The sequence below is a fragment of the Onychostoma macrolepis genome, chromosome 03, assembly GCF_012432095.1.
Source record: "Onychostoma macrolepis isolate SWU-2019 chromosome 03, ASM1243209v1, whole genome shotgun sequence".
NCBI classification, from domain to species: domain Eukaryota; kingdom Metazoa; phylum Chordata; class Actinopteri; order Cypriniformes; family Cyprinidae; genus Onychostoma; species Onychostoma macrolepis.
Window position 1 is genome coordinate 14,394,999 of NC_081157.1, and position 27,592 is coordinate 14,422,590.

The 27,592-nt window shown below is 38.4% G+C and overlaps 1 protein-coding gene across 1 annotated transcript; it reads left to right on the top strand.

Moving 5' to 3' along the window:
- Nucleotides 1-13,034: 13,034 nt before the first annotated feature.
- LOC131534660 (uncharacterized) lies at nucleotides 13,035-20,971 on the top strand. The gene is made up of 9 exons (XM_058767664.1): nucleotides 13,035-13,383; nucleotides 13,430-13,553; nucleotides 14,648-14,864; nucleotides 15,406-15,516; nucleotides 15,613-15,681; nucleotides 16,606-16,749; nucleotides 16,998-17,111; nucleotides 20,655-20,717; nucleotides 20,906-20,971. Exons 1-9 carry the CDS (start codon nucleotides 13,035-13,037, stop codon nucleotides 20,969-20,971), a joined length of 1,257 nt encoding a protein of 418 aa, XP_058623647.1.
- The last annotated feature ends 6,621 nt before the right edge of the window (nucleotides 20,972-27,592 follow it).

Here is a 27,592-nt window from a genome sequence, read left to right on the forward strand (position 1 = left end):
ATAGATCATTGAATCCGATTAGACCAGTAGCATCGCGTTCAAAATGACCAAAGAGTTTCGATATTTGTCTTATTTAAAACTTGACTCTTCTGTAGTTATATCGTGTACTAAGACCGGCAGAAAATGAAAAGTTGCGATTTTCTAGGCCGATTTGGCTAGGAACTATACTCTCATTCCGGCGTAATAATCAAGGAACTTTGCTGCCGTACCATGGCGCAGTGATATTACGTAGCGCCTGAAAGTAGTCCCCAGCTATATTATAACTAGGTACCTAGCTGGGGACTACTTTCAGGTGCTGCGTAATATCACTGCACCTGCTGCGGCCATGATACGGCAGCAAAGTTTTTGACTTGTTTGACACTTCTCTCATGAAATTTGGCACAAAGTGATGAGCCATGATCCAGCTATGCTTGCAAAGACTGAGATGCTACTTTTATATCCAAACATGATACCTTCATCTATTAACCATTCACCTGCTTACTGTGAACTGTTTCAAAACAGTTTAATTTAGATAATTCTATAACCTTTTCACTTTTATTTAGCCTCTGTCCCAACTTTTTTGGAGTGTGTTGCAGCCAACAAAATCTAAATTTGTTCCTATTTACAAAATACATTTATGTTGGTCAGTGAAAACTTTGGCATTCTTTTCTTTGTACTTTTGTCAATTTAATAAAATTTAAAGAGAATTAACAAATCACAGATTTTCTATGTTATTGCATTTTACAAAACTTTTCTGGAATTGGGGTTATAAGTAAAAACAAATTGAGAAGTAACAGGGCACTTGAATTCCCACAAGTGTGTTTGGACAGGTGCAGCATGGCAGAATTTTTGCCTTTTTGTTTTAGATTTGTAATAACCCTTACGCAAATAAAATATATTCCCATATATATGAATGATCAATATACTATATTATATGGTTCACTGGTATATTGCAAATATACAGAATAGCATATTGTGTTAATATATTACAATTTATTGTGTAATACATAAGGAATTGCGACTTTTCATATATGTATATATTTCATAAATATGTGACTATATATTTACTTATATATCATAATGTAATTTTATATTCAGTGTAAGGGTTAATAGGTAATGTAACCATAAGTCAATTTAGCTCAAAGGGAATCATTTATGATTTTATAGGGAATTTGAACAGAATCAATATTTTACGGCTGATCACTGAGTCGGCAGCGATTCACTGAACGAGCCGTATAACATTAATTCTGCACTGGATATTAAAATCCAAAATATAGTGAAAACACTATTAATAAGCACAGTAACAAGATCGGCAGATTAAGACATTAACTTGTAAGCACAAAACACAAGATACTTCTCTTTTCAATATAAATAAGACTTTATTTATATAAACCTAAGACATAAACTAATCTAACACACGAACACACGCATTCACACATTCACACGTTGCAGAGAGAGAGAAAGTGATGAAAGGATGAGTTTAAGAGAATGAAAATGTGATATCCCAAGTTATAGCAATATGTGCAATTGCATAGACCTGAACAACCATCAATCACTTAATTAACCCTCGCATTGAGTTTTTCAATGAGGCTAAAATTTATATTAAATGCACCAGCTCCGTTAGAATCTGGAGGATACTTGTTGCCTTTGTGTTAAAGGGATTCCCTTCTGTCATCGTCATTGCAGAAAGGGGTTTTCCCGAGTTTCTGATTGGCTGAGAGTTCAGTGGTCTTTCGTAGTGAAGTCTTGGGCGTTGGCTCTTGGCTGAAGTTGCGGAGTTGTGGGCTGGTTGAAGTTTAGATGGGCACTCGAGGTCGGACTCGGAGACGCGGCGTTGGCAAACTTAACTTAGCAGAAAGAACAGAAAGGATAAAAGGATGTAAAGAGACTAGGTGGTTTTTCTTCTCATTGTGGTAGCAGCTGGTGTGCAGGCCGAAGCACGCTGGAATGGCACTCAAAGAGCAGCGTCAAAACGCTGAGAGAAGCTGGATTTGAAGAAGAGCGCTGAAGGGAATAAAAAAGGGGCGATTTGATGGTGTCCTGAGTTTTTAAACTCGGCTTTTGGACACATCCCAATGTTGTCTTGACCAATTAGATAGGCTATTATCTTAGCTAGGGTTGTTCCTTCCATCATAAATCAGCATGTTATCAGTCACATGGTCCGAATTTTACACACTCTTGCAAAGTATACTTTTGGATGTGATTTCTATAACCAGAATATATACATTTGACAAAGAATTGATTGGAAGAAACGTTTAAAGCATGATTTTACAAACTCATACATACCAAACAAGGATATTAACCCTTAAGCTACTCCCTAGTCATTAAAAAAACATACATAATATGTGATTAAAACATGATCGTCAATTGTGTGGGTTACATACGTAATATGAAGTTCATTAGTTGCTCATAAGTCGTTTTAAGATGATTTTTGGTGCATATGGAAAAGAAAGTCTCTGTGTAGTTCTATGTAGGACATAGGGACATGTTCGGTGAAGACCAGAGAGAGGTTAAAATGTCTCCTAAAGAATTTCAGTCTCAGTCTTTGTCTTGTGGGGAGAAAGTCAATCTAAGGAAGCTCGTGATTTCCAGCGTGGAACGCATGTGATGGCCATCTCTTTGACCATCAGTCTTGATTACTTGTCCCAAAATTGACGATCTCCTTCCGGCATTGTACTTATCAATAAGTATTCTTTTGTCTTAATGTTGCAAGCTGTTCTGTGAAAGAGGTTTGTTGGTTAGGCTTGCTCCAGACTCATGGCGCCTGGGTACCGTGGACAGATCGATGACTTTGTCTTGTTATCCGGGGCCTCTCTGTGGAATTTCTGCTCCTCATGTTTCGATGTTCTGATCGAATCTTAAATTTGTCGGATTTGTTCTGATATCCTACTGTACATAGTGCTCATAAATGGCTGTTGATATAGGATTCTCAAGTGAAATGAGTAGAGGCTTGGACCCAGAAACAGCAGTCCTTACATCATGACTTAACAAGAGGATTCTCCCCAAGCCATCAAACTGCATTGACTTGCACAGTTTAACTGTTCACCACAAGACCAGTAATGTACACTAAAAAAAGGAAGTAGGGTCATTTTGATTTCATGACGACTAATCATTTTCAATACCATTGGCAAAACTACCACATACTGTATACTGCCATATAGATATTTTAATATCTCTTTTTTTTTTGTCCATCCATTTTTTCAAGGCAATCATTATTTCAAGCTTTGAATGGTTTAATCCAAGTCTAATAAAAAGACACCTTCGCTTTATACGATGAACAGATTTTAATATAGGTTTTTATTTACATACATATAAATATTGATCAATTACCATAACAAAAATCTCAATCTTAAACATTTGCTTATTCTGTGTATTTGTGTCTTTAAAATAGGGTAACTTTGTTGCAAAAGCTTACAGCAAGTCAAATTTGATTCCAAACTGAATTTACAAAAAAAGACAAATACACAGTCAATAATAAAATGATAAAAATGACCTCAATTCAGTTGACAACATTGAGTTTTTATAAGCTGTGATTTAAGAGCCATTAAGATAAATGGAACATCAGATGGCTTTGATCTGTAATGTCTGTACAATGTAGTGTTGCAGTTAGACATATATTTATATGTACAAATCAGACAAATATCCCATTCTGAAACATTTCTAGCATACTTACATTGTAAAGAAATTAAAGTTCCATCTTTGATTGTTGAAAGACTTTCGGTCCCACTTTATATTAGGTAACTACTATGTACTTACATTTAAATTAATCATTTGGTACAATGCACTTATTGTGTACATACATGTTTTTACATTGTACCTATATTTTTAAAAATACCTATGTGTAATTACATCTGTAATTAATTTCTGTAATTACATTTATAATTACACTGTTGACCCATCCCTTACACCTTAACCTACCCATACCAACAAACCTGTCCCTAACCTACCCGTATCCCACTTCAATAGCAGCAATAGTGTTTTGCAACACAGTATGAACACAGTAAGTACATTGTACTTATTTTTTGATGTAAGTACATAGTAGTTAAGGCCACCTAATATAAAGTGTGACCAGACTTTCTGGTGCAATTCACTTACAGCTAATAAAATTTTCAGTAGCATTTTCATCGGTCAGGCGTGGATCTATTCTGAATGGTTGTTAACTTGACAAAGTTTAATCCAAGAGCAAAGAGAAATAATTTCTACTTTAAAGGAGAGCTCGCGATTGCACACAGTCTGAGACAAGTGCCCACAAGCAATATCTGAGTGAGGCGAACAGGCAGTTCATTTGTATAAGTTAGGCCTATTTGAGTACGGAGCCCTTTAAAGGACATTATGGTGGGAAAAATTTGGGGTGAGTGGAAAAAATTTGGGGTGGGAGGAAAAAATCTTTTTCAAATCTTTTGCGTTCTCTCGCAAAACTTTTGCGTTCCCTCAAGAAACTTTGCGTTCCCTCGCAAAACTTTTTGGCGTTCTCACTTCCTGTTCAACACTTCCTGTTTACTTTACGCTTCCAGTGGTTCAGACAGTTCCGTACATTCATAATGGAGCAGTTCATAGTTTTATTTTGAACTTGGACTGAAGTATAAAGAAATACGGTCAGTGCTTAGTACAAGGCATGGTTATGACGTCAGTGAAAGACATCTAAAAAGGATATTAGCGAAAAAGGATTGTCTCGACGGAAAAGTTACTCGGCCTTAGTGGACCTTATTGATTTCATCAGTCATCAGCTGCAGTACTCTGGGCAACTTCATGGGTACCGATGGATGTACACGAAATGCAGAGAGAGGGGTCAGCATGTGAGAAAAGATGATGTGCGCATGGTGCTGAAGGAATTGGATCCTGCAGGAGTTTCAATGAGGAGAGCTAGACGTCTCAGACGGCGCAACTACTTTGCTAAGGGACCAAACTTTATTTGGCATTTGGACTCGTACGATAAGTTAAAACCATATGGCGTTTGTATTAATGGCTGCATTGATGGCTTTTCGCGTAGGATTATTTGGCTTAATGCCTACACAACTAGTAGCGATCCAAAGCTAATCGGTGGTTACTATATTGAAGCGGTGGAGCGTTTGGGAGGATGCCCTAGAGTTGTTAGGGGGGTTAGAAAGAGACTTTCAACGTTTTCTTCACATCGGTCATGAAGATGAAACCCTTGACAGCTATTTGGAAGGTGCAAGTACTGCCAACCAAAGGATCGAGTACTGGTGGGGTTTTCTGTGCAAAGAGTGCATGGAATTCTGGATTTCCCTGTTCGCTGACCTCAGAGACAATGGATTCTTCGATGGAGGATTCTTAGACAAAAGTTTGCTCCAGTTCTGCTGCACTCATCCAAGTGAGTTTATCTGAAATTATGTTTTAATGCTTCTGTGAGTGAGTGTGAGTGTGTGTGTGTGTGTGTGTGTGCATTTTTGTGAAAAGTCAGGACATAGATTTGTATAATGACAAAGGTATGACATAGGTATTACAAGGTGAAGGTGACATCTCAGGACATTGACCCATGTCCCCACTCTTCAAAACGCTTATAAATCATACAGAGTGAGGTTTTTTTGGGGAAAGTTGAAATGCACAGTCTCCTGTAAGGGGTAGGTTTAGGTGTAGGGTTGGTGTAGGGCAATAGCACATACAGTAAGTACAGTATAAAAACCATTACGCCTATGGGATGTCCCCACTTTTCACAAAAACAAACATGTATGTATGTGTGTGTGAGAAAAAGAAAGAAATTTTGTCATTATTCACCCCATTGTTCCAAACAATACAACACATGACTGTTTTTGGTGGGACACAAAGAGCAGATTCAGAGCAGTATCCATCATCCTTTGGTTTCCACAGATGTCTGGATGTTTGAAACAATGATACACTTAGTAAATGAGGACACAATTTACAGTTTTGAGTACTCCATTTCGATGTTTCGTCTAATTTTATTTTTATTGTAATGTTTTACAGGATGAAAGAAAGTGCATGCATGTATGTTGCTCTCGACTGCATACACTGACAGAAATCGAAAGTAAACAGAACCGTGTGCATATAGTGCAGCACCTTAAATGTCCATTCGGTGGCGGGTCGAATATACAAAAGGGTATGCAACAGCACACACTTGATCCTCTTGTGACTCCCCAGGCAGGAGTAATACCACTGAGATGGGCCTCAGATATTCCTTCACAGATCCTTCTTTCATTATTTTTACCTCTACCTTCCTCACTCTATCATCACTGCTGGGTATGATTTTCACAATAAGCCCAATAGCCGTTTCACATTAGAGTCCTTAAGCAAGATCTCCTTCTTGAAGGTTTCGTTTTTCCTCCGTCCACTTTCTCTGTACTTGCAATGTTACAAGATAGTCTCTCATCCATGCCTTCCAGAAAGCATCAGTCAGACATTCTTTCTTGTAGAGGTCCTTCATATCAAAGTCACCAAGAGGTGCTAGTACAGTACTAGCTTTTTGTGTAAGAAGCATTGAAGGAGACAGAACTTCCAATGTGTCGGGATCAGAAGAAATAGGAAGTAAAGGTCTAGCATTCATTATTGCCATGACTTCAGACGTGAGAGTAGTCAAGATATGGGTAAGACGAGAAAGGCTAGTTTTTAGCAGCAGTGCATCAAAAATGTGTTGTGTGGTGTTGATCATCCTTTCCCAAGCTCCTCCTATATGGGAAGAGTGGGGGGTGTTAAATGACCATGTGCATCCTTGCTCCTGCAAGTACCTCTTGAGCTCTGGATCAGTATTGATGTTCAGTTCTCGACAGGCGCCAACAAAATTTGTTCCTCTGTCGGATCTAAAGTGTTTAACTGGTCCATGTTTAACCGAGGGCAGAAGCTGGAAGTTGACATGGACTCGATGACCTCAAGATACAGCCCTTGTACTTAAGCAGGAGAAAATGACAATCCATATTTTGCTGTCAGCACTTCCCCCTCTTGTACGGCGTTATGTTATGCTCCATGGCCCAAACACATCTAGGCCCACGTGAGTGAATGGTGGATCTACTGTCACTCTATCCCACTGTTAATTAGCCTTGTTCCTTTTACGATCCAGAGACCTGCTGATCGTAGTGCTCTAGCGGTCAGATGTCATCCTTGGTGTGCCACTTGATCATGGTAGTATCTGACCAATAATGTGGCTACATGTTGATTTGCTGGGATTATTAAATACCAAGTGCTTCTAGACTGATTAAAGCTACCTAGTGCCTACAAATTAGCACAAGCCTACATGCATGACCCCACTCCGTACACCACAGCATTGCAAGTCCTACAAGACAAATATGGGCAACCTCGTCAGCTTGTACAGAGTGAACTTGGAGCTATATTGAACTCTCCACCAGTCAAACTGCCTGCCAGCTACTGTGATGAGTTTGTTGAACATTGCCTAAGTTGTGGTATACTTATCACAGGGACAGACAAAACATACCCAGACAAATTTTACCCAGATAAAGGTAAAGGCTGTTACCGCTGCGGACGTAATCACAAAACCGAGGCTTGTACCCTCAAGAAACCCTGTAAAATATGTCAAAAGCAGCATCTTACAGTGCTTCATGATGTAAACATACAAGAGCCCAACAAGATCTTCATGGTTAGTACCCCTTGTGAAGAGATTGACACCTGAGGTTGTAGATTTCTCTACTGAGTCATGGTACCTCCCTCATCATTTAGTCCACCACAATAACAAAGCAAGGCTTGTTTTCAATTGCTCATATCAGTACAGAGGACAAGCGCTGAATGATCACCTTCTTCCTGGTCCCATCCTGGGTCCTTCGCTTCTTGGTGTTCTACTCCGGTTTCATGAGCACAAGGTGGCTATCAGTGGAGACATTAAAGCAATGTTCCACCAGATCAGACTTTTGCCAGAAGATCGCTCACTGTTACGCTTCCTCTGGAGGGACATGAAGAGGGACAAAGAGCCAAGCGTCCTACCTGCAGTCCTTGTTGTGCCACATAATGCCTACAAAGATATGTGAAGGACAACGGTGAAGGCTACGAAGATGTTCAAAGGTCTGTACAATGCAAAAAATGGCTTATCTTACGTAGTATTTTTGTCTTGTTTCTAGTCAAAATATCAAAACATTCTTAAATGAAGATACTTTTACTAGATAAGCAAAATGACACAAGATATTAAGTCTTGTTTCCAGAAGAACAGGTTACAAAAAACTGAATTGAGTGCATTTTGCTTAAAACAAGTACAATTATCTGCCAGTGGGGTAAGTAAAATATTCTTAAAACAAGGAGGAACCCTGAGGAACCTTGGTTTAGATGCACAAGAGCCAGCTTTAGGTCTCCGTTGGAATTGTCTCACTGACCACCTTGGCTACCAACATCGTCAAGTTGACTACTCTGAACCCACACTACAAAATGTGTTTAAAGTACTGGCCACACAGTATGACCCATTTGGGTATCTTATACACAGCCATATCTCCCTGCAGCCCAAGACCGGTTGCCCATGGAAGCTAAGCAGGGTTGAGCCTGGTCAGTACCTGGATGGGAGACCTCCTGGGAAAACTAGGTTGCTGTTGGAAGAGGTGATAGTGAGACCAGAAGGGGGTGCTCACCCTGCAGTCTGTGTGGGTCCTAACGCCCCAGTATAGTAACGGGGACACTATACTGTAAAAAAAGCACCGTCTTTTGGATGAGACATTAAACCGAGGTCCTGACTCTCCGTGGTAATTAAAAAAAACTCATCGTAAAGAGTAGGGGTGTAACCCCGGTGTCCTGGCCAAATTCCCTCCACTGGCCCTTGTCAATCATGGCTTCACAATAATCCCCATCCACTTGACTGGCTCTATGACACTCTCCCTCTCACAGAGGGCACACAGAGAACCATCCATATTTTCTGCGATGCTGCTAAACTGGCATACGGATCGGTCGCTTGCCTTCACACTCAAGATCAGCAAAACCAGATCCATGTAGCCTTTGTGATGGCAAGGTCCAGAGTGGCTCCCCGCCAACAGATATCAATGCCCTGTTTGGAGCTTTGTGCAGCTCTCACAGGAGAGAAGTTGCTCAGTAAAGAGCTGTCTATTCCTGCAAGTGATATTATCCTATGGACCGATTCAACAACAATCCTGAGCTGGCTGAGATCAGACTACTGTTGCTACAAAGCCCTCGTCGGGACACGCATCGCTGAAATCCAGGACATGACTTTGGGGTCAAATTGGCAACATCACCGATAACCCAGCAGATGACCTGACTAGGGGGAAGACTTTGTTAAAATTGAGCAAATCTCAGTGCTGGAGTCAAGGACCATGGTTCCAACATACATTCCAACACCTGGCCATCCCTGCCTGAATTAGCAGCTCCTGAAGACCGTGATGAGCTGAAAAAAACAATCATTCCGTGGAAATACATGTCTTGTCAAGTCTCAACCTGACATCTCCAATATTAAGAGTTGGAACAAACTGTTAAAGGCTACTCACCAGTCCCTTCATGGGGCGGTTGCTATCATGACTGCAGCAGATGCAATAGCAACTGAACTACACTTGTTAAGACAAGCTCAAAAGGACAGCTTCCCAGAAGAGGTGAATGCACTGACCAAAGGTAAGTCCGTATCTGCCCAGAGTCATCTTGCTTCATTTTCCGCGGAGTATGATCAAACACTTGGTTTAATCAGTTTCGGGGACAACTTCGCCGAGACGAGGGCCTGTATCTAGACACAATATATCCCGTAATACTACACCCTAAACATCAGATTACAATGCTCTTAATCAAAGAATATGACAACCAGCTTCTGCATCCAGGTCCAGAACGGATCTTATGTGAGATCAGACGCAAGTACTGGATCCTGCGTGGCAGAGAATCCATCAAGAAACACTATTGTGACAAGAGACAATATTGAATACAATTGTGAGACTTGTCAAAAATGGAGAGCAAGTCCTGTAATTCCGAAGATGGCAGACTTGCCTCCCTCACAACTAAGACTGTACAAACCACCTTTCTGGTCCACTGGCATAGACTGTTTTGGCCCTTTCACTATTAACCCATTTGTGCCCAAATTTTCCTAAATGGTTTCATGCATATAGTCGTATTAATAGTGTCCTATGTGAACATGTTCTGCATTTATTTTCCCCAGGTTTTTGTTTTTTTTCTTGAAAATCATATTTGAGTGTGGGCAAATATGTTGTATGCACCCCTTCAATGTCAAATTTGAATAGGAGGAGAACATTTGGCATCTAACTCAAAATAACTGCTTTCAACAGATCAATCTTTATTCATAAACAAATTTATTATGTATAAAAGTTTGATGGGAACCCGAAAAAAGCTGCATCTAGCTTATAATCTCTTGAACATGAAAATATAACTAACAACAAATCCGTTTGTCTTAAAGCGGTGGAACATATTGCAGAACAAAGTGCAGCCATTAAGCTGCCCCAACAGGGCATTGTGTATCAAAATGTTAAATGAAAATAAATAAATAAAAATGACATATATACATAACAAAACAAAACAACAAAAACGAGTAACAAAATAACAAATAACAAAAATAGCAGTGCAAGGGAAGTTATGTCATAGCGTGTCTCCTCCCCACTCTCCTTTTCTATCTCTCTTCTCCCTCTGCTCCTCGGTGTCCTGGGTAGAGTTTTAGTGGTTTGCATGAAATTTCTTCAAGCACTCAACATGCAAGGCAACACCGCATTTCTCACATGCAAAGGGAAGCGTCCATCACATTTTCGACACCTCATGTACTTTCTCCATGCGTTGTGGGGCCAGTTGTTCAAGTTGTCAAATCTGGCAGCCTCACATATTGCAGAGCCCAACACTGACCTTCTTCCTTGCCCCTGTGGCCTCATCCCATGGTGCTGGAGGAGACTCCGGGCAACCAGCCTTTGGAAGGAGAGGAGATCTCTGTCTCCCTCTTTACATGGCCTGATAATTACATGATTATCATAATTAATAAGTATGTTTTGTTTTTGTGTCATGACTCTAAAGAAACTGTATAGACCCCATCTTTCCACCCTGCCATCCCGCGGCCTTACTTCCCACTTCTTGTTACACCCTCATGTACCTGTAATAACACCATGCATTGACCATAGCACTGTTGAGTGCCCAGCTGTAGCATGGCCACCACCACTTCTTTGATCGGATGCCAATCCAATAACGGTTCACACATTGGTCATGCAGGTCAACACCTCCCATATGTGTGTTGTAGCTTTTTATACATGTTGGCTGTTTCACTTTATCCATTGCATGTTTCTGTTTGTTCCATCGTTGAGTGTCGACATCAGAATACTTGTTCTACACTTGGACCCTGACCCAGTCCAGTTTCAACGAGACGAGTGTGGCTGCCTGCGTATGGCTCCATCTGGTAGACAAATCGAGATGAGGATGCAAGACTCCAGATCTTGAAACCAAAACGAATGGGCTTCCCCCTTATAAATTGCTTGCATCCATGCCTACCAAAGTACTCAATCATCATCTCATCCACAGCCAGATGTTCCTGAATAGTCATGGTTGTGTTGACTTTATTCAGCTCCTCAAACACGGGACTCACCTTGAAGAAAGGGTCATCTGTGATTTTCATGTTATCCACAACATGAATGGAAGACATTATCTCATCAAATCTGTTCCTCCGCATGGCCTCTTTAATGCTTTTGTTGTTGACATCATTGTCTGACCAAAGAAGACATCGTCTTGGGACTGAGTTGTGGTCAAAAGAATGCCATAGAATGTTAGGAGCTCTTCATCAGTCAGATTGAGGGTGGCACTTTTCTGTGCTGCATATATATTTGACATTTCCAGTGTGATATCCCGTAGTGATTTGGGATAGAATGTGAGAAAGATGTCTGCTGGATCATCTGACATGATGATGGGATTGGTTGGCTTGGGTTGATAGAGAGGGAGTTGATGACGCTTAGCCTGTATTGGTTTTTTGGTATCTGTCTTTATTTTCTTGAACTTGAACTTTGTTTTTGATTTTCTTAAGTATGGGTCTAGGGGTTGTTGGACTATTTTCCTTTTCCTCAACAGTATTAATGATGTTTGGCTCTGTAGATGCACTCACTAAGGCCGCAGGACTTTCAGGTATATCTGCCATGTCAAGGAGGGTTAGTGGAAATGCATCATCAGAGATTAAGCCCTTTCCTTTCAGCAACCTTGATGGTAGGTGTTTGAAATCACATGCCACCTCATCATCAGATCCATCGCTGTCACAATCTGTGTCATGAGCTTTCTTCTCAGACTCCGGCACAACTGTAACATTAGAGAAATTTGCAGGGGGATCTGCATCAAGAAAATCCAAAAGCTCTGCCAAGGTATACCTAAAAGAAAATTACGCATTTTTAGGCCCAATAGTATTCAATAGCTGACTGTAATAGGTGATTTCATATAATAATGTAAATGTAAACTCATTGTCTGATTTTTAAACATTATAATGGAATCATAAGCTACTAGTCATGAAAAGGATTAGGGTCCTTGACCGATTAGTATCAAAAGCATCCAAACTGGATGAAGGGGCCTCAATATTTTGCCCCTTAAAAGACATAATATATAAAAAAGGGGGCGGGGGGATAATCTACAGCAATTAATCCCATGCTTTAACTCTTTATCTTTACGTTCTTCATTTTGTGTGACTGACTGAAGATTGTAAACTGCTGCTGTCACTTGAAAACTGGAAAGCCCATCCCCCCATGGCAACAGCAGACACGGGGGTGGGGCAGTAGATTTATTAACCTATTAACAGAATATACCCTGTTTCCCATTGATATATGTACTTACAAGGACTTGGACTTTTGACTAAGTATACAAAAAAACTATAGATCTCTTGTAAGATTTGTTTTGTTTGGATGATTCTAGAGACCTTCATGATTGTGTAGATATATATATATATATATATATATATATATATATGTCAACAAAAAATACTTATTAGTAACATGAAAATTACCTTTCTTTGGGAGGGTTTGCCTTCGCCATGCTTCCTGGAAGTAGGGGTAGGAATTTGACAGCCTCATGTGACAGGAAGGAAGTGAACACCTTTTTTTTTCTTCTTGAAATCATTTATTTTGTTCTTTGCTTGCATGTCATTGAGACATAAGACCATGAATAGCATCTAGAAAAATACTTACAAAGGGAAAATGACAACTATAAAATGGGTTAAGATAGGCAGACGCACAGAGAAGCGCTGGGGCATCATATTCAAATGTATGACAAGTTGCATACATCTTGATCTTTTGGAGAGCATCGACACGGATGCCTTCCTGATGGCATTAAGACGATTTGAATCATTTCGTGGTAAGCCGTTTGAGATACTGACTGATAGAGGCACAAACATCAGAGGAGGAGCCACTGAACTCCAGGAAGCCTTCGCATCATTAGAAGGTCCACTTAAAGAACATCTAGCAGGCCAGGAAATTGCTTTCCAGTTTAACCCTCCACATGCCCCACACTTTGGAGGAACCTGGGAACGAGAAAAGTGCTCCTCAGGTAGTCTTGGGCAATCGAACTGTGACTAAAGCAGTCTTGTGTACAGTGTTGGTAGAGGTCGAGGGAATCCTCAACTCTAAGCCACTCGGTTACGTTTCATCTGATGTTGCCGACCCGGACCCTGTCCGGGCTGCATCACTCCCACAAGTGATCTACTCATCTAGTGATCTGTTAGGGAGAAGACGGTGGTGACACAGCCAAATTCTAGCCGTTCACTTTTGGGTAAACTTTATCCAGCATTACTTACCAAGCCTACAGCCCCTCCAAAAATGGCAAAAAGACACTGCCAATCTGAGTACTGGACAGACCGTCATGATAATTGATTCACAGTTGCCCCGAGCTTTGTGGCCTACTGGCAGAGTGACTAAAACATTTTCAGGAGTAGATAAATCGCATATGCACTGCAGAAGTGCAAGTGAAAGGGCGCACTTATTTACGGTCTGTTGCCCGATTAGTTAAGTTGCCATCATGAGAGGATGAGGAAGAGAATAGTAACTGACATTGAGACTTTCCTAACTAATTACAAACTTAGATACAAAATTTTGGGGCGGCAATGTAGGAAAGTCTTTCCCTTTAGTTGCACTTTCATATTTAACCACTAGAGGGTGCATATCTTTCATATTACTGATTCCTATACACTTTCCCTTTAAGACATTGCGATCTTTTTTTTACTATCTTTTTTACCTTAAGAAAGGGAAGATATTTTTATATTTCCTGGTAGCAATGACCAGCTTTATCACCTCTCATTGTCACCTGAGCTTTTTAAAGAGCAAAGTACTACGACTGCAGAGCAAAGAAACTCTACAGGGCAATCTGAAGAGAGGATTTTTCTCTGGTAAAACAAAATATATACTTGCATTACATCTGACCACCTTTATACAAATACCTGCCTTTTCATTATGTATCTGCATCTTGTTGTTGGTGTTTTTTAACAAAATGGTATTAATGAATAGATTTCCTTTATTTAATCTATAATGGCTGGTAGGCCAATTTTGTAAGCATCTGCTAAATTCCTTTAATGTAGATCAATTTTAACATGAGCTGTTTTTAATATAGTCTATTCTCTATTTTCAAGGGCTAATAGAGTTATTCTAGTTGATGACTAATTCTACCAGTGATTATAACTAATTTGGCATAACTCATGAAGACTATATTTATAATAGTAAACAATGAATATATAAATTGTTAATAAATAAACTGTTTTTAATATCTATTTCATAATTGTATCCTTGACATGTTTTTATGTACTGTGATTTTTGTATAGGTCAAATTTAGATTCGGAAACAAGAATGTCCCACACAGTCTTACCCGTGAACTCTTCAACACTCGTCATCCAGATTCAACCACCAACACAAGCAACACAAGCAACACCAGCTGGGACTGTGACAAATGCTCCTGTGCCGGTTTATGAACAGGTAGTGAGAGTTTCACCTCTTCATGGACTTCAGGCATTTCTGAAAGGCCAACCAAAAGCCCTTGGGGTAAGACATTTTTCATAAACCCAAATAATTTACTTTTATGTGTGTATGTCAGTGTGAAGTAAGAAAATTACATGAATAAATTTGACAAAAAAGGAGTGGTAGACACGTTAACAAAGTATATGCAGTTTTTATTGCACAATGTGACTTATTGTCTTGGTGACAATAAAATATAAAATGACGAAAAACAATATAAGATAAGATTTATCATTTACAGAGTAAAATTTACAGTGTACCAGTCACAAAGATGTCACAGAGAAGAATGTTTTTGGAGTTGCAAACTATAAAAAAAAATATATATATATATTTTTTAAAGTTAACTAATGGACAAAGTTGCACATCTGCAAATCAGTATGTGAATTCGTAAAAATGAGCGGTCCACGCTTGTAGAATTTTTTGGGATATTTTTCTAGTACAATCATAAGCCCATAACTACAATTGCTATAAATTTATATTGTATATTTTATATTGATTCTCAAATTTTGAAACTGTTTTACTTTATAAAAGACTCTCTTGTCCTATATATTTTTCTTGTTCCTCACAGACTGTCCAGATAATGATTGGTCTGTTGACTTTCCTGTTTGGGATCGTGTCTACAGTTAATGTAGAAACCATCTTTGTCTTAAGTGGTGTTCCTTACTGGGGATCGATCATCGTAAGAAACAGTTATACAATTAAGTGATCTGTCTTTTATAATTCAAGCTACATTTTCCAACAGGAGCCACCATTTTGCCTTTCTCTCTCCTCTCAGTACATTACTGCAGGCTCACTCTGCATTGCTGCTGAAAACAAACTTAATTCACCCTCCGGTTTGTGTTTGGTATGTACACAACACTTTTAGGGGTCCAAGCTGCCCAACATGGGCAGGTGGCATTATAACAATATGATTTGCATTTTTGTGCAATTGATATATATACAATTCCCCCAGATAGGGATGTTGCTGGCAAAATGTATCAAATAAATGTAGATTAACTGAAGTACTGTGACTGTACCAAACATAATGAAACTTAATACACATAGACTACAGGACATATGTATGTATATATACATGTGTATTTATTTATTTATTTACTCGTTTATTCACTCATGTCATGTAGTGTATTTTTTCCATCTACACTACTAGTCAAAAATTTTTGAACAGTAAGATTTGTTATGTTTTTAAAGAAGTATCTTCTGCTCACCAAGCCTGCATTTATTTGATCTAAAGTACAGCAAAAACAGTAAAAAAATTAAAATATTTTTACTATTTAAAATGGATGTTTTCTATTTGAATATGTTTTAAAATGTAATTTAGTCCTGTGATTTCAAAGTTTTTAGCATCATTACTCCAGTCACATGATCCTTCAGAAATCATTCTAATATTCTGTTTTTCTGCTCAAAAAACATTATTATTATTATTATTATTACTACTATGTTGAAAACAGCTGAGTAGATTTTTTTCAGGTTTCTTTGATGAATAGAAAGTTCAGAAGAACTTTTTTTTTTTCTTTCTTTTTTTTTCTTCAGATAAATGACATTTGGATCTGAAATATTTCAAAATTTTACTGTTTTTGCTATACTTTGGATCAAATAAATGCAGGCTTGGTGAGCAGAAGAGACTTCTTTAAAAAAATAAAATCAAACTGTTCAAAATCTTTTGACTGGTAGTGTACGTTAACATGATGTGTTAACAAAATGTGTTAAAGTTCTTCCTAATTTATTAATCAGTTTTATGTCGTTGTTGTTGTTGTTTTTCTGCCTAAAGGTGAAAGGTTCACTTGGAATGAACATTTCCAGTGCTGTAACTGCAGGCATTGCCATTATTATAATTACAACGGATTTGATTCTAGGACCATTGTCCGGTTACTGCAGTAGTAATGACTGTGATGATTCTGTGAAAAAATATATGGTAAACCATCAACTTTCACATTCACATTTATTTAGTAATTACAAAAAGATGACAAAAAGATTCTTAATCTGCTCTCATCTGTCCAGTCTTTTTCCCACCAAAATATCAAAAGTAGTTTATAGATCTCTTACTATTACTGATCATTTATAATGCAATTGGCATTATACATTAAGCAGCCTGTGTACCAGCATGAGTGTTAATGATCAATTATTATATTATTATTTGTGCTAATGTTTTTTTTCTCTCAGACCCTCTTCTGGGGAATTGGTAGTGTATTGCTGACATTCGCCTTGCTTGAGTTTATCATTTCCATCTATCTGTCAACATTTGGCAGTAAAGCTACCTCCTGTTGTTGTCCACAGGTGAGTAATGCATCAAGACAGAGGTTCACAAACTTTTTTATCAGCTGAAACCCTTTGGATATGTAATGGAATGTTCTTTGGAATGTTCACACTTCAGTTCATGCTTTACAACAAACACTACAAGTTACATTACATTCACTTTCAAATGGTCAAACACTCAAGCTTTTAACGTAAAATTCTTGAGCTTTAAACTTCTGTCCACAAAAATGTTGGAAATTATGTTAATGTCGATGAAGTGAATTTAGCACGCATTGCATTCCCATACATTAAACTCGCAGCACTTGCACTGTGAACCAATCTGCACTAAAAACGCAGAATTATAAGCACACCTGTACATGACAGTCACTCTAAAACATACAGTGCTACTGTCTATATGGGTCATTGCTACTATTTGGTGGATTTTATGTCCCCATGAAACAATACTAGGGGTGTGACAACACACTTAGCGCAAGAGACAATATTGAATGAATTATCATATGCAGTAAAAACAAGAACAATATCCAAGCACTGTAAAAGGTTTTGCCACAAACTCAACTGACTGGTTTCTCTCCTATATGATTTCACATCAGTCTCTTGAGACCTTAGAACTGTACATGAGCTTCTAACTTCTGATTGAAGCTTTGTGTGACCTTATAACTGAACTCCTTTCCACAAATTTAACATAAAAAAATGGAGCTTTAAAGTGATTAAAAACTTTAACCTAATTACTCATACATCAATTCTGGCTCAGAAATTACACCCAAAAGATCATTTAAAGTCATTATTGTGTTAAATGGGAAAAGCATTTAATGGACACTACAAAATGTAGCTTTAGAAAGAAATATTTAGATTCAACATTGCATGAGTAATGATAATAAATGGGTATTTAATGTTACTCTAAATATGAAACTAAAACCTTTAGTAAGTGGTGGCAAGTCTCACTGCCTTAATGAGTGAGCCATTCAGTCATTCATTCAGCTGATTCATTCAAATGGCTGATTCGTTTAAAAATGAAGCAAGTGACTTTCTTTACTAATGGCTCACCGAATCATTGACTCAGCAGATTCATTCAGTATCGAAACACTGCTGTGTGTTGCTCACAACAGTTCTGTTCGTGGCTTTATTTGGAACAATTTTGTTTAAAAAATGGATCAAAACAGATAATATTGATTTTAAAATGTAACACAATATTAACTTCTTGTTAATTGAACTATTGTATAAAATCTGTTACATTTGCAAGCATGCATATCCCGAGACAGCTTTTCACCTTGACGAGAAATATTAGGTGTGTTCGGCGCTGCGCAGACCGATTTTACAATTTGTAGTGATTTTTGCTTTCGCCAACCTAGAGAGGCGAAATGGTGTAGTGATGGGTACTCGCGTCACCAATGACGTTATGATATATGGATCATGTGTCACTTAAGGTGTGGTTATGAGTACATCAAGAGTAATCAACAACTACTAAACGAATACCATAAATGAAATAGGAATAAAGTGCATAAGATGCATAAAATACAAGTGATTATGTTGAGTGTTGCAATGTCAGAGCTACGTTATCTGGAAAGATAAACTGTCGCTACTCTGAAAGAAATAAGGTGAAGAACCTTATTATGCATCAAACAAATACATGAAAGATTTGCTATAAACTGCAATCGGCTATATAATATCTAATGTAAATTAGAAAAATCATATACTGATAATATACAACAATGCCAAGGTCTCTGGAAGAGGTTTGGATAAGTGATAGTTACGTTCTCTGTGGTCGAGTGAGCAGTCCGGTGGAGGTGACTTCATGTCAGATTTGGACTCATCTGACCATAGAACACTTTCCACTTTGAAACAGTCCATTTTAAATGAGCCTTGGCCCACAGGACACAACGGCGCTTCTGGACCATGTTCACATATGGCTTCCTTTTTGCATGATAGAGCTTTAGTTGGCATCTGCAGATGGCACAGCGGATTGTGTTTACTGACAGTGGTTTCTGGAAGTTTTCCTGGACCCATTTAGTAATGTCAATGACAGAATCATGCCGATGAGTGATGCAGTGTCATCTGAGGGCCCGAAGGAACGTTGTTTTTAAAGTATTCCACAATGTTTTTACGCACTCTTTCACAGATTGGAGAGCCTCTGCTCATCTTTACTTCTGAAAGACTCTGCCTCTCTAAGACATCCCTTTTATTGTGAATAAAATATTGGGTCATGTGATTTGAAAGTCTTTTAGTTTTAATTTTATTCAAATTTAAAAAACGTTCCCAATATTTCCGGAATTCGGGTTGTACATGAGTTCCTGGTCCTGCTTGTGAATAATGTCCCTTCACGATTCGGATCCAGCTACGTGCTATAATGCATTAATACTGTAGGAAAGATATTTTCTATGGACACAAAAATATCCTTTCTTAAGAGTTGATATGAACTTACACTGAATGTTCACTGGACGAACAGATTAGTTGATGGCAATTTAATTCTGCTACAGTTACTACTGGCAGCTGATACAAATAATTGTAATTAATTATAATTAATTGTAATTATTTATATACATTTTCCTTTTGAGCTAATTTGCTACAACATCAAAGAACTGCGAGAGCGATAAAAGAGCCGACGGATCCTTATGCTTTCGAATCACTCTCGCTGTACTTTAATTCATACACTGATAGTTCTGCACAGCGCCGCTTCAAGTCGAACACATGTTTTAATATTGTGAGATCTCATCACAACCCTAAACAATACAGCATATTTTACTGTATATACTGCATAAAACCAAATGGTTTTAGATGCATAGGTGTACCCCATTAACTCAGAATTCATAATTATTAGTACTTCAAAAATTAAAAGCTTTCTGAAGCACTTTATAAATTCCCATGTTCCATCCTATCTTTTTTGTCAGCTATGCCTCATTTTGAAATAAAGGTTACATATATACATTTCCTTTTCCTCTTAAATTACATAAAATACAATTTAAAATGATCATGTATAAAACCCATAAATTAGCTTTTCACTCAAACTCAACTACATCCTGTTACGTTGGTGCTACTTGTCCTTTAAAATCATAAGTGTAATGCCCTAAATCACATATCATGCTACTTACTTACTTAGTCCTCTTTGCCTCTAGCGAGACATAGAGCATCAACGACCGTCCTCCATCTAACCCTATTGGGGGCCGTTCTTTTGGCTTCCGCCAATGTCAGGTTGTTATGTTTCGTCAAGTGTCAAGTTTGTTCATATCTTGCTAGAAGTGGCATAATTTCCTTGGAAAGAAAGCATCTTCAAGAACAAAGAATATATTATATTATACTTTCTCTCTACTCCTCATTTTAGTCTTGTCCACACTCTTGTGTCAATTTATACTGGACATGAAAATATTTCTATATATAGATTTTATATTGATGTTTTCCAAAATGTCATTTTAGAGCTAGTAATGGAGGCTTGAGCCATTGATATGCAGAGATTGAAGTGTATGTGAATTATTGCAAAACCTGAAATACTGGAACTGTCTGCCAGTGTTCTTGCATTTATGGCATTTTACAGTAATAAGTCATTAACGCTACATGTGCATTTTTCCAAAGGTGCCGTATGCACGGCCCTGTGATTTTAGGCCCTGTCATTTCCATGATCTTAACCGTTCAGAGGTAAGAGAAGCTTGTAACAGCAGTTTAATTGGACTTTAGTAAAATGGTAAACAAAACAATGAATAACACAAAATATGTACTGGAAATGTGTAAAGCACTGTGTAATTGGTGCAGTAGTTGTTTAATATTATGAAGTACATAAGAAATCAGTAAGTAAAGAAGCTGATCATATAGCTTTTTTCTTACAGATATCTGTGGTCAGCAACCCTTCCATGCATCACCATCATGCAGGAATTCCTCCACAATACAGTTAATGTGAATAAATATGAATAGTAAAAAAAAAAGGGGGGGGGGGGGGGGCACAGAGATGTGATCCTGCAGTTTTGTGTGATGCTTACGTGGGACACTTCAGCATGATTTCCTGTCCCTCACCACTATTGTTGTCATTAGAAAAGAGAACATGAAAGCAAAGAAGAAATCACTTATCAGATTACAGATTTTACAGATTTTTAAAGTTACATATGTGTAAATGATAACTATTCAAGACAGTAATAGATACTATTTCCAGATGTTCTTTCTTTAGTTAAGTCAAATTACCTAATCATAATTGAAATTGATAGATTGTTTTGATTGCTTATTACTCTATGATCTGTCAGACTAAAGTATGCTAAATAAAAATGGCTTATTCTTGTTTTTTCCAAACATTTAACCTTCATTTCACCAGGCAAGTCTCTTAAGAAGGAATTCTTATTTACAAAAACAGCCTGGTAGGAAAATATCAATCTCTTGGAAAACATACATAGCATTAAAACTTCAAAAACTTATTTAATACAGGAAAAATTTGTTTTTTAAACATGTGTGATGGAACTGTGTCATTAACTCAGAAAACAGCCTAATACAGCCTTCCGTTTTTGCTTTAAAAATGTTAAACTGTTATAAATATAGATATAACCTTTTAACAGGGATTATGTTAGAGCAGGGCTATTCAATTAATTTCATTTGAGGGCCAGATTATCGAACTGAACATTTGAAGGGGGCCAAGGATGTGGGTGGCCGTCCCGATCTTTTTCTGGGGGGCCTATAAAATTGGACATTAAATTTAAATGCATATTCAGCTGTAAAATTAACTAATATTACCAACAGTAACATAAAAGGTTAACATTAGTGCTGTCTGCCATTCAATAAACAAAAAAAATAATAATAATAATTCACACATTTTTTCTGTAATTCAAATAATATGACTAAACGCATATTAATATATTTGTGTTGTCATATTTTCACACTGAGCTTTCAAATGAATATAGAAACAACAAAGATGGTATATTTTAAATATGTGTTTAATGGCATCTCTTTACTAGCCTATTGTTAATGAAGAAGTATCATTGATACAAATAATGTTACTGTTGTCTCTATTAAATCCATTTTTTAGACATTAATTATAGCCATTTAATATTACAGTATAACTGAAATGTTATATTATTTTTAATGAAAAATATAACTTTTTATAAGTGAACTTAAAACAATTTTTACAAACTATAAATTGTATGCATAAGCTATATTGATTATTCTTTATTCAAGCTACAAAAGTTAATCAGCGAGCAGAGCAGTCCAGTGATTTCTCTTTTTCTTTTGTTCTTTGATTTACATCAATCACAGACTGCAGCAGGTTTCACTTTAAAAACAGCGCTGTTTCTTTAATAAAACCCTCCCAACAATTTCTCCCAACTCTTTACGGTCATTTAGGATTTTATAACTGATTTAAGACTGTGTTTATGAGGTAACTCGGCAAAACCACGTATTTTTACATCATTGTGTGGTTTTGTCCATTGAAGTGCTAGTGCGCTTGTCTGAAGCGGCTCAGTTTATGAGTAACAGCCAAACGCGCAGATTTTCAAACTATACTTCCTGCTTTGATAAAAATCTTCGTCCAGTGTAGGCACTATTTCTCGCCAGAAGTTATGACCGATAACACTGTCTTTAAACTTGTTTAAACTAATGTTATAATTGTGGATATCTCATAACTCCCTCACATAAGCGCTTGTCAACGCTTTCATCTATTGATGTTGCGGTCTCCGGCAGATTGTTATTATTGCGTTTTTCTTTTTGGCTGGCCCGGTCCAGTGTTGCCACCTTGTGGACAAACTAATTATTGCAATTCAAGGCGAATGTGCGACCTGTGCACTCTTCCTCGGGCCGGATGAAGATGATTGGCGGGCCGCCAATTGAATAGTCCTGTGTTAGAGCATCTTGGGTTCCGCATGTAAGCATTGTTCCCTGAGAGGGAACGAGACACTGCGTCCCCTAGGGGACATTTTAGGGACTGCCACCCGCAGGACAGGTGTCTGAAGCACGTGTGAAAAACTCTGATCCCATTGGAGGGTGCCTGTAATGCACGTCATCAACTTTGTCTGAAGAAGACACAACACAGGCAGGCCCTAGGCATGGCCAGGGGACGCAGTGTCTCATTCCCTCTCTGGGAACCATGGTTAAATGCGAAACCCGAGACGTTCCCATTCTGCGTCTATGCCATGCCCTGGTGCTTGCCTGACCACCTGGTGAGAGAGCACCAAAAATAGTGGCAAACATACACCGATTAAGGGGACAGTCAATGACACCCGGTTGTCTAGAATAACTTGGAGGAAATACGGAATCCAGTCAGTCTCAAATAATTAAGGCGGGGCATCTATTCGGCTTGGAACACAACTGTCCTCAGACAGCAGTATTCCTAAAGGTAATGGTCATCTACTTAAAAACACAGGGGAGACAGCTCAAGTATGGGGATACGAAGAACAACTCAACAAAAGGAACTATCCTCTGACAGCTACTAACCCCCTACAAGGCTCCTATAAGTGGGCCGCCTACTTAATTCCCTAACTCCCTCTAGGGAGGCACTACTATGCTAGTAAAAAGTGAACCTCAAGGGGACTGCCTACTTAAATCCCTAAAACGGAGAGGAAGCCCAACCCTGCTACCAAAAATATAGGTATGAAAACTCACAATACAAAGGGAGAATCTTATCACAGGAAACCAGCCTCGACTAGTACATCTTTGACAAAAAAATTCCTAAATAGACAGCCTGAAAGAGACTCAACCTATAGCCATAGATGGACTGTCTCCAAGTGAACTACTCTTAGATAGCTACCAACCTCTGACAAGACTGCTATAGGTGGGCCGCCTATTTAAAACCCTCTAATACAGGAGAGGCAGTCCAACCCAGATCATAGAAGAGAGCAAGGAACCCTACTTAAAACCCAAAACATTGGGGAGGGACATCTCGCTACAACCTGTAGATAATTGAATAGAAATGTTTATCTCCCATGCCCTCTACAGTCCCAAGTTCGACCAAAAAGATGGCCGAAAGACCCGAGTGCAAGAGCTCAAATCACACCCCTACACTGCAAAAAAAAGCTTATCTTAGTATTTTTGTCTTGTTTTTAGTCAAAATATGTAAAAATTCTTAAATCAAGATGCATTTACTAGATAAGCAAAAAGACGTAAAATATTTAGTCTTGTTTCCTGGGGACAAAAATCTAAATTAAGTGCATTTTGCTTAAAAATTATCTTCCAGTGGAGTAAGTAAAATACTCTTAAAACAAGATTATTTTTCTTACCCCACTGGCTTATCTAGTAAATGCTCCCATTGACCTGACTATCATTTTCAGCCCTATGAGCTGAAAATCTGGGCTCAAGAACAAGAATCTCAAGAAGAAGAAGATCACCCGAGATAGACTGCCAGGTCACAAAGGTCACAGAAAATCTCGCTGCCAGCTGCAGGAGCGTCTTGACTTAAGAGCAAGGTTTAAGGTCGCTGCTCTGTGCTTTCCAGCTAGCCAAAGACTCATATTGCCCCCAAGTTATGGCGGGCCTACAGCTGAATGATGTCACAGCAGCAGACTGCATACTAGCACTGTGGGCACAAAACTCAGCCATCAGCCTCACACTGTTTACAGCTCTTAAAAGAATACTACATACATCCCCTTTGCTAACAAGCGCACGATTCTTGTGGACCCCTGCCTGGGCATCTGTGCGGTACAGCGGAATTAATGACAGAAGAGCCATACCTAGGGTTTGAGACAACCAGCAAATTCTGAAAGATGCTGATGCCATACAGGACGATGCAGACCGTCACAAATACCATCAAGTCCTGCACAAATACAAAGCATAATTTGCCAAGGACTCTTTAGACTGTGGGCTCACTAACCTCCATGTCGTGCATGTCCCAATGCACCCAAAAGGTCCACCCACTTTTGTCATGCAATACCAGATCCCCCTTGAATCAAACAAAACCGTGCAGGAGATCATCAAGTCCATGCTTGAGACGGGTGTCATCCGTCCATGTAAAATCACAACAATGGGTGTTCACCTGAAGGAAAGTGACCACATCCTGTACAAACTGACCACTGCTGGTGCCAAGATTGCCCTCCACAAAGAACAATGGTGGAAAACCATGGTCAACTACATGGGCGTACTCATCGAACCACAGGGCATTGAGCCACAAACCAGCCGCATCCAGGCCATTCAGAACATTAAGCCACCTGTCAATGTCTTAGAACTGAGAAGTTTTCTGGGAGTTTGCAACTATTCACGACAGTTCATTGAGAACTACTCGGACATTGTATGCCCTCTTACTGCCCTCCTGAAAAAGGACTGCCCATTCGTCTGGACAGATGCTCAGCAAAATTCCATGAATGAAGTGAAACGACATCTGTGCATCGCCCCATGTCTGGCTTACCCGGATCCACAGAAGGAGTTATATTTGGACGCTGGATGGCAAACAACAAACCAGTTAAGGCTCAGGAAATCTTTGCAGGTGTTTTGAGTTGATTAGTTCATTGACATGTCACCATATTCTAATTTGTTGAGATGTTAAATGTGAGCCAAAATCATCACAATTAAAAGAACCAAAGACTTAAACTACTTCAGTCTGTGTGCATTGAATTTATTTAATACACGAGTTTCACAATTTGAGTTGAATTACTGAAATTAACTTTTCCACAACATTCTAATTTATTGAGATGCACCTATATGTTATTTTTGTGCATGCGTATTATTTTGTCACAATACTATTAGGGAAACGTGAGGGCCAAGGATAGCATACTTGTCACGAATCCAGTCTATGAACTTCCGTTCACTCACCACCAGAGGTCACTCGCTCACCACATGGACTCTTGCACTTCACCAGACTACAATTCCCATCATACATTGCACTGACGACACACACAGCTGGTTGCACTAATCACACACTCACACCTGAGAACTATCACACAATCACACACCCTACATAAACCTTGGACTTCCCTTCCCAGTTCGCCGAGTATTGATCTGCGTATAGCTCTCTTCAAGCGCTAGCTGCCTTACCGAGCCATTCCGTGTTTCTTGTTCAGTTCCAGTATTGTCCTGTGTTTATCACTCCCCTAGTGTTAGCTGCGATACGGTACCTGTTTCTTGTTTTCTAGTCTGTGTTCCCTGTATTTACCCCTATCTCTATGGAGGACCAAACCTGCCATATTTAGAAATAAATAAATAAAGAAAGAAATGTACAAAGAAATGTAAAAAGCAAAAATAAATAAATAAATATATAAATAAATGTACAAAGAAAAGTAAAAAAGCAAAAATAAATGATTATTTATCATTTTATTTCCTTATTTATGTATTTTTTCATTTTATTCCACATTTATTTATTCATTTATTTATACATTTATTTATTTCCACTTTTATTTATTTTCACATTTATATATTTATTTACGTATTTATTTATTTATTTATTTCCACATTTATTTATTTATACATTTATTTATTTTCACATTTATTTATTTATACATTTCTTTGTCCGTAGGGTAATGAGGAGGGCGTGTTTTACGTCAGGAAAAGCAATCAAGCCAGAGTAGTCGAGGGGTAAGCTTGAGGCCACAGTGACACCTTGTGGTGCCCAAACGAAGTACAAGAAGTGTAGCCTATATGACGCCTGTTGATAGTGTGGGATGAATGACTTAGATGGGCGATATGACCAAAATCTTATATCACCGTTATTATTTCAGTTTCACGCGGGGGGTTCTTTCGGCTGGGAAGCCTGCTATCTGTGATCGCGTGCATTTGCTGAAGCTCATGAAAGCATGCAGTCGCTCTCTTATGCGCGCTGTTTTTAGGTTTCACTTTCAAAGCATACAAGGCATCTTTCCAATATTCGGAATAGAAGGAGGTTATTGTAGAAGATTGGTCGCCTCGCGCCTCTTCCCGTGTGGACAGTCACCGCATCAACTGATTATAATGGGTTCTCTTGGTGTAGACACGGCTTTAGATACGGATTAATCACACGTCTTAGGATGGAAATATCCAGAATTAGGTCAAACAAGAGGTGTCCACGGAACGGAGCTAGTGAAACACACACTACATGCATTGAACATACAAGCATCATGCTCATCCAAACAGCGCCTGTCGTGTACCCTCAGCTTTTTGAGCTAACTGCAGTTTTTTAATGTAACCAAAAACAACATTGACAGCATCAGAAACAAACCTGTAAACTGATGTCCAGGGGCATTTAAAAAAAAAAAAAAATATATATATATATATATATATATATATATATATATATATATATATATATATATATATATATATATATATAATTCAATCGATGAATAATAAAGGGCTGTACTAGTAAAAATCCAATCAGTGTCAACAAAAGCCGGAGACATCATTACTGAATGCATTTACACTGCAATAAGCCTACAAATGCATAAAATGTTATGAAATTAATGTTTTAAAGTTTAAAGGCAGAAATATGTCAATATGTCAATCTATTAAATGATACGTTTAATATGAAACTAAAACAGACACTAGGTGGGGCCAAGTCACTGTTTTACCGAGTGAGTTCAATCCATTCAGTTGATTCCTTCAAATTACGCTGATTACGAAAACACCACTACTTGTTGCAG

What these genes read in the sequence shown, in the direction of transcription:
- LOC131534660 (XM_058767664.1), top strand. Translation starts at nt 13,035, where the DNA reads ATGACAACTATAAAATGGGTTAAGATAGGCAGACGCACAGAGAAGCGC. An exon ending in ACGAGAAAAGTGCTCCTCAG is followed by an intron (nt 13,384 to 13,429) that starts GTAGTCTTGGGC and finishes TCTTGTGTACAG; the next exon opens with TGTTGGTAGAGGTCGAGGGA. An exon ending in CTTACTGGGGATCGATCATC is followed by an intron (nt 15,517 to 15,612) that starts GTAAGAAACAGT and finishes CTCTCCTCTCAG; the next exon opens with TACATTACTGCAGGCTCACT.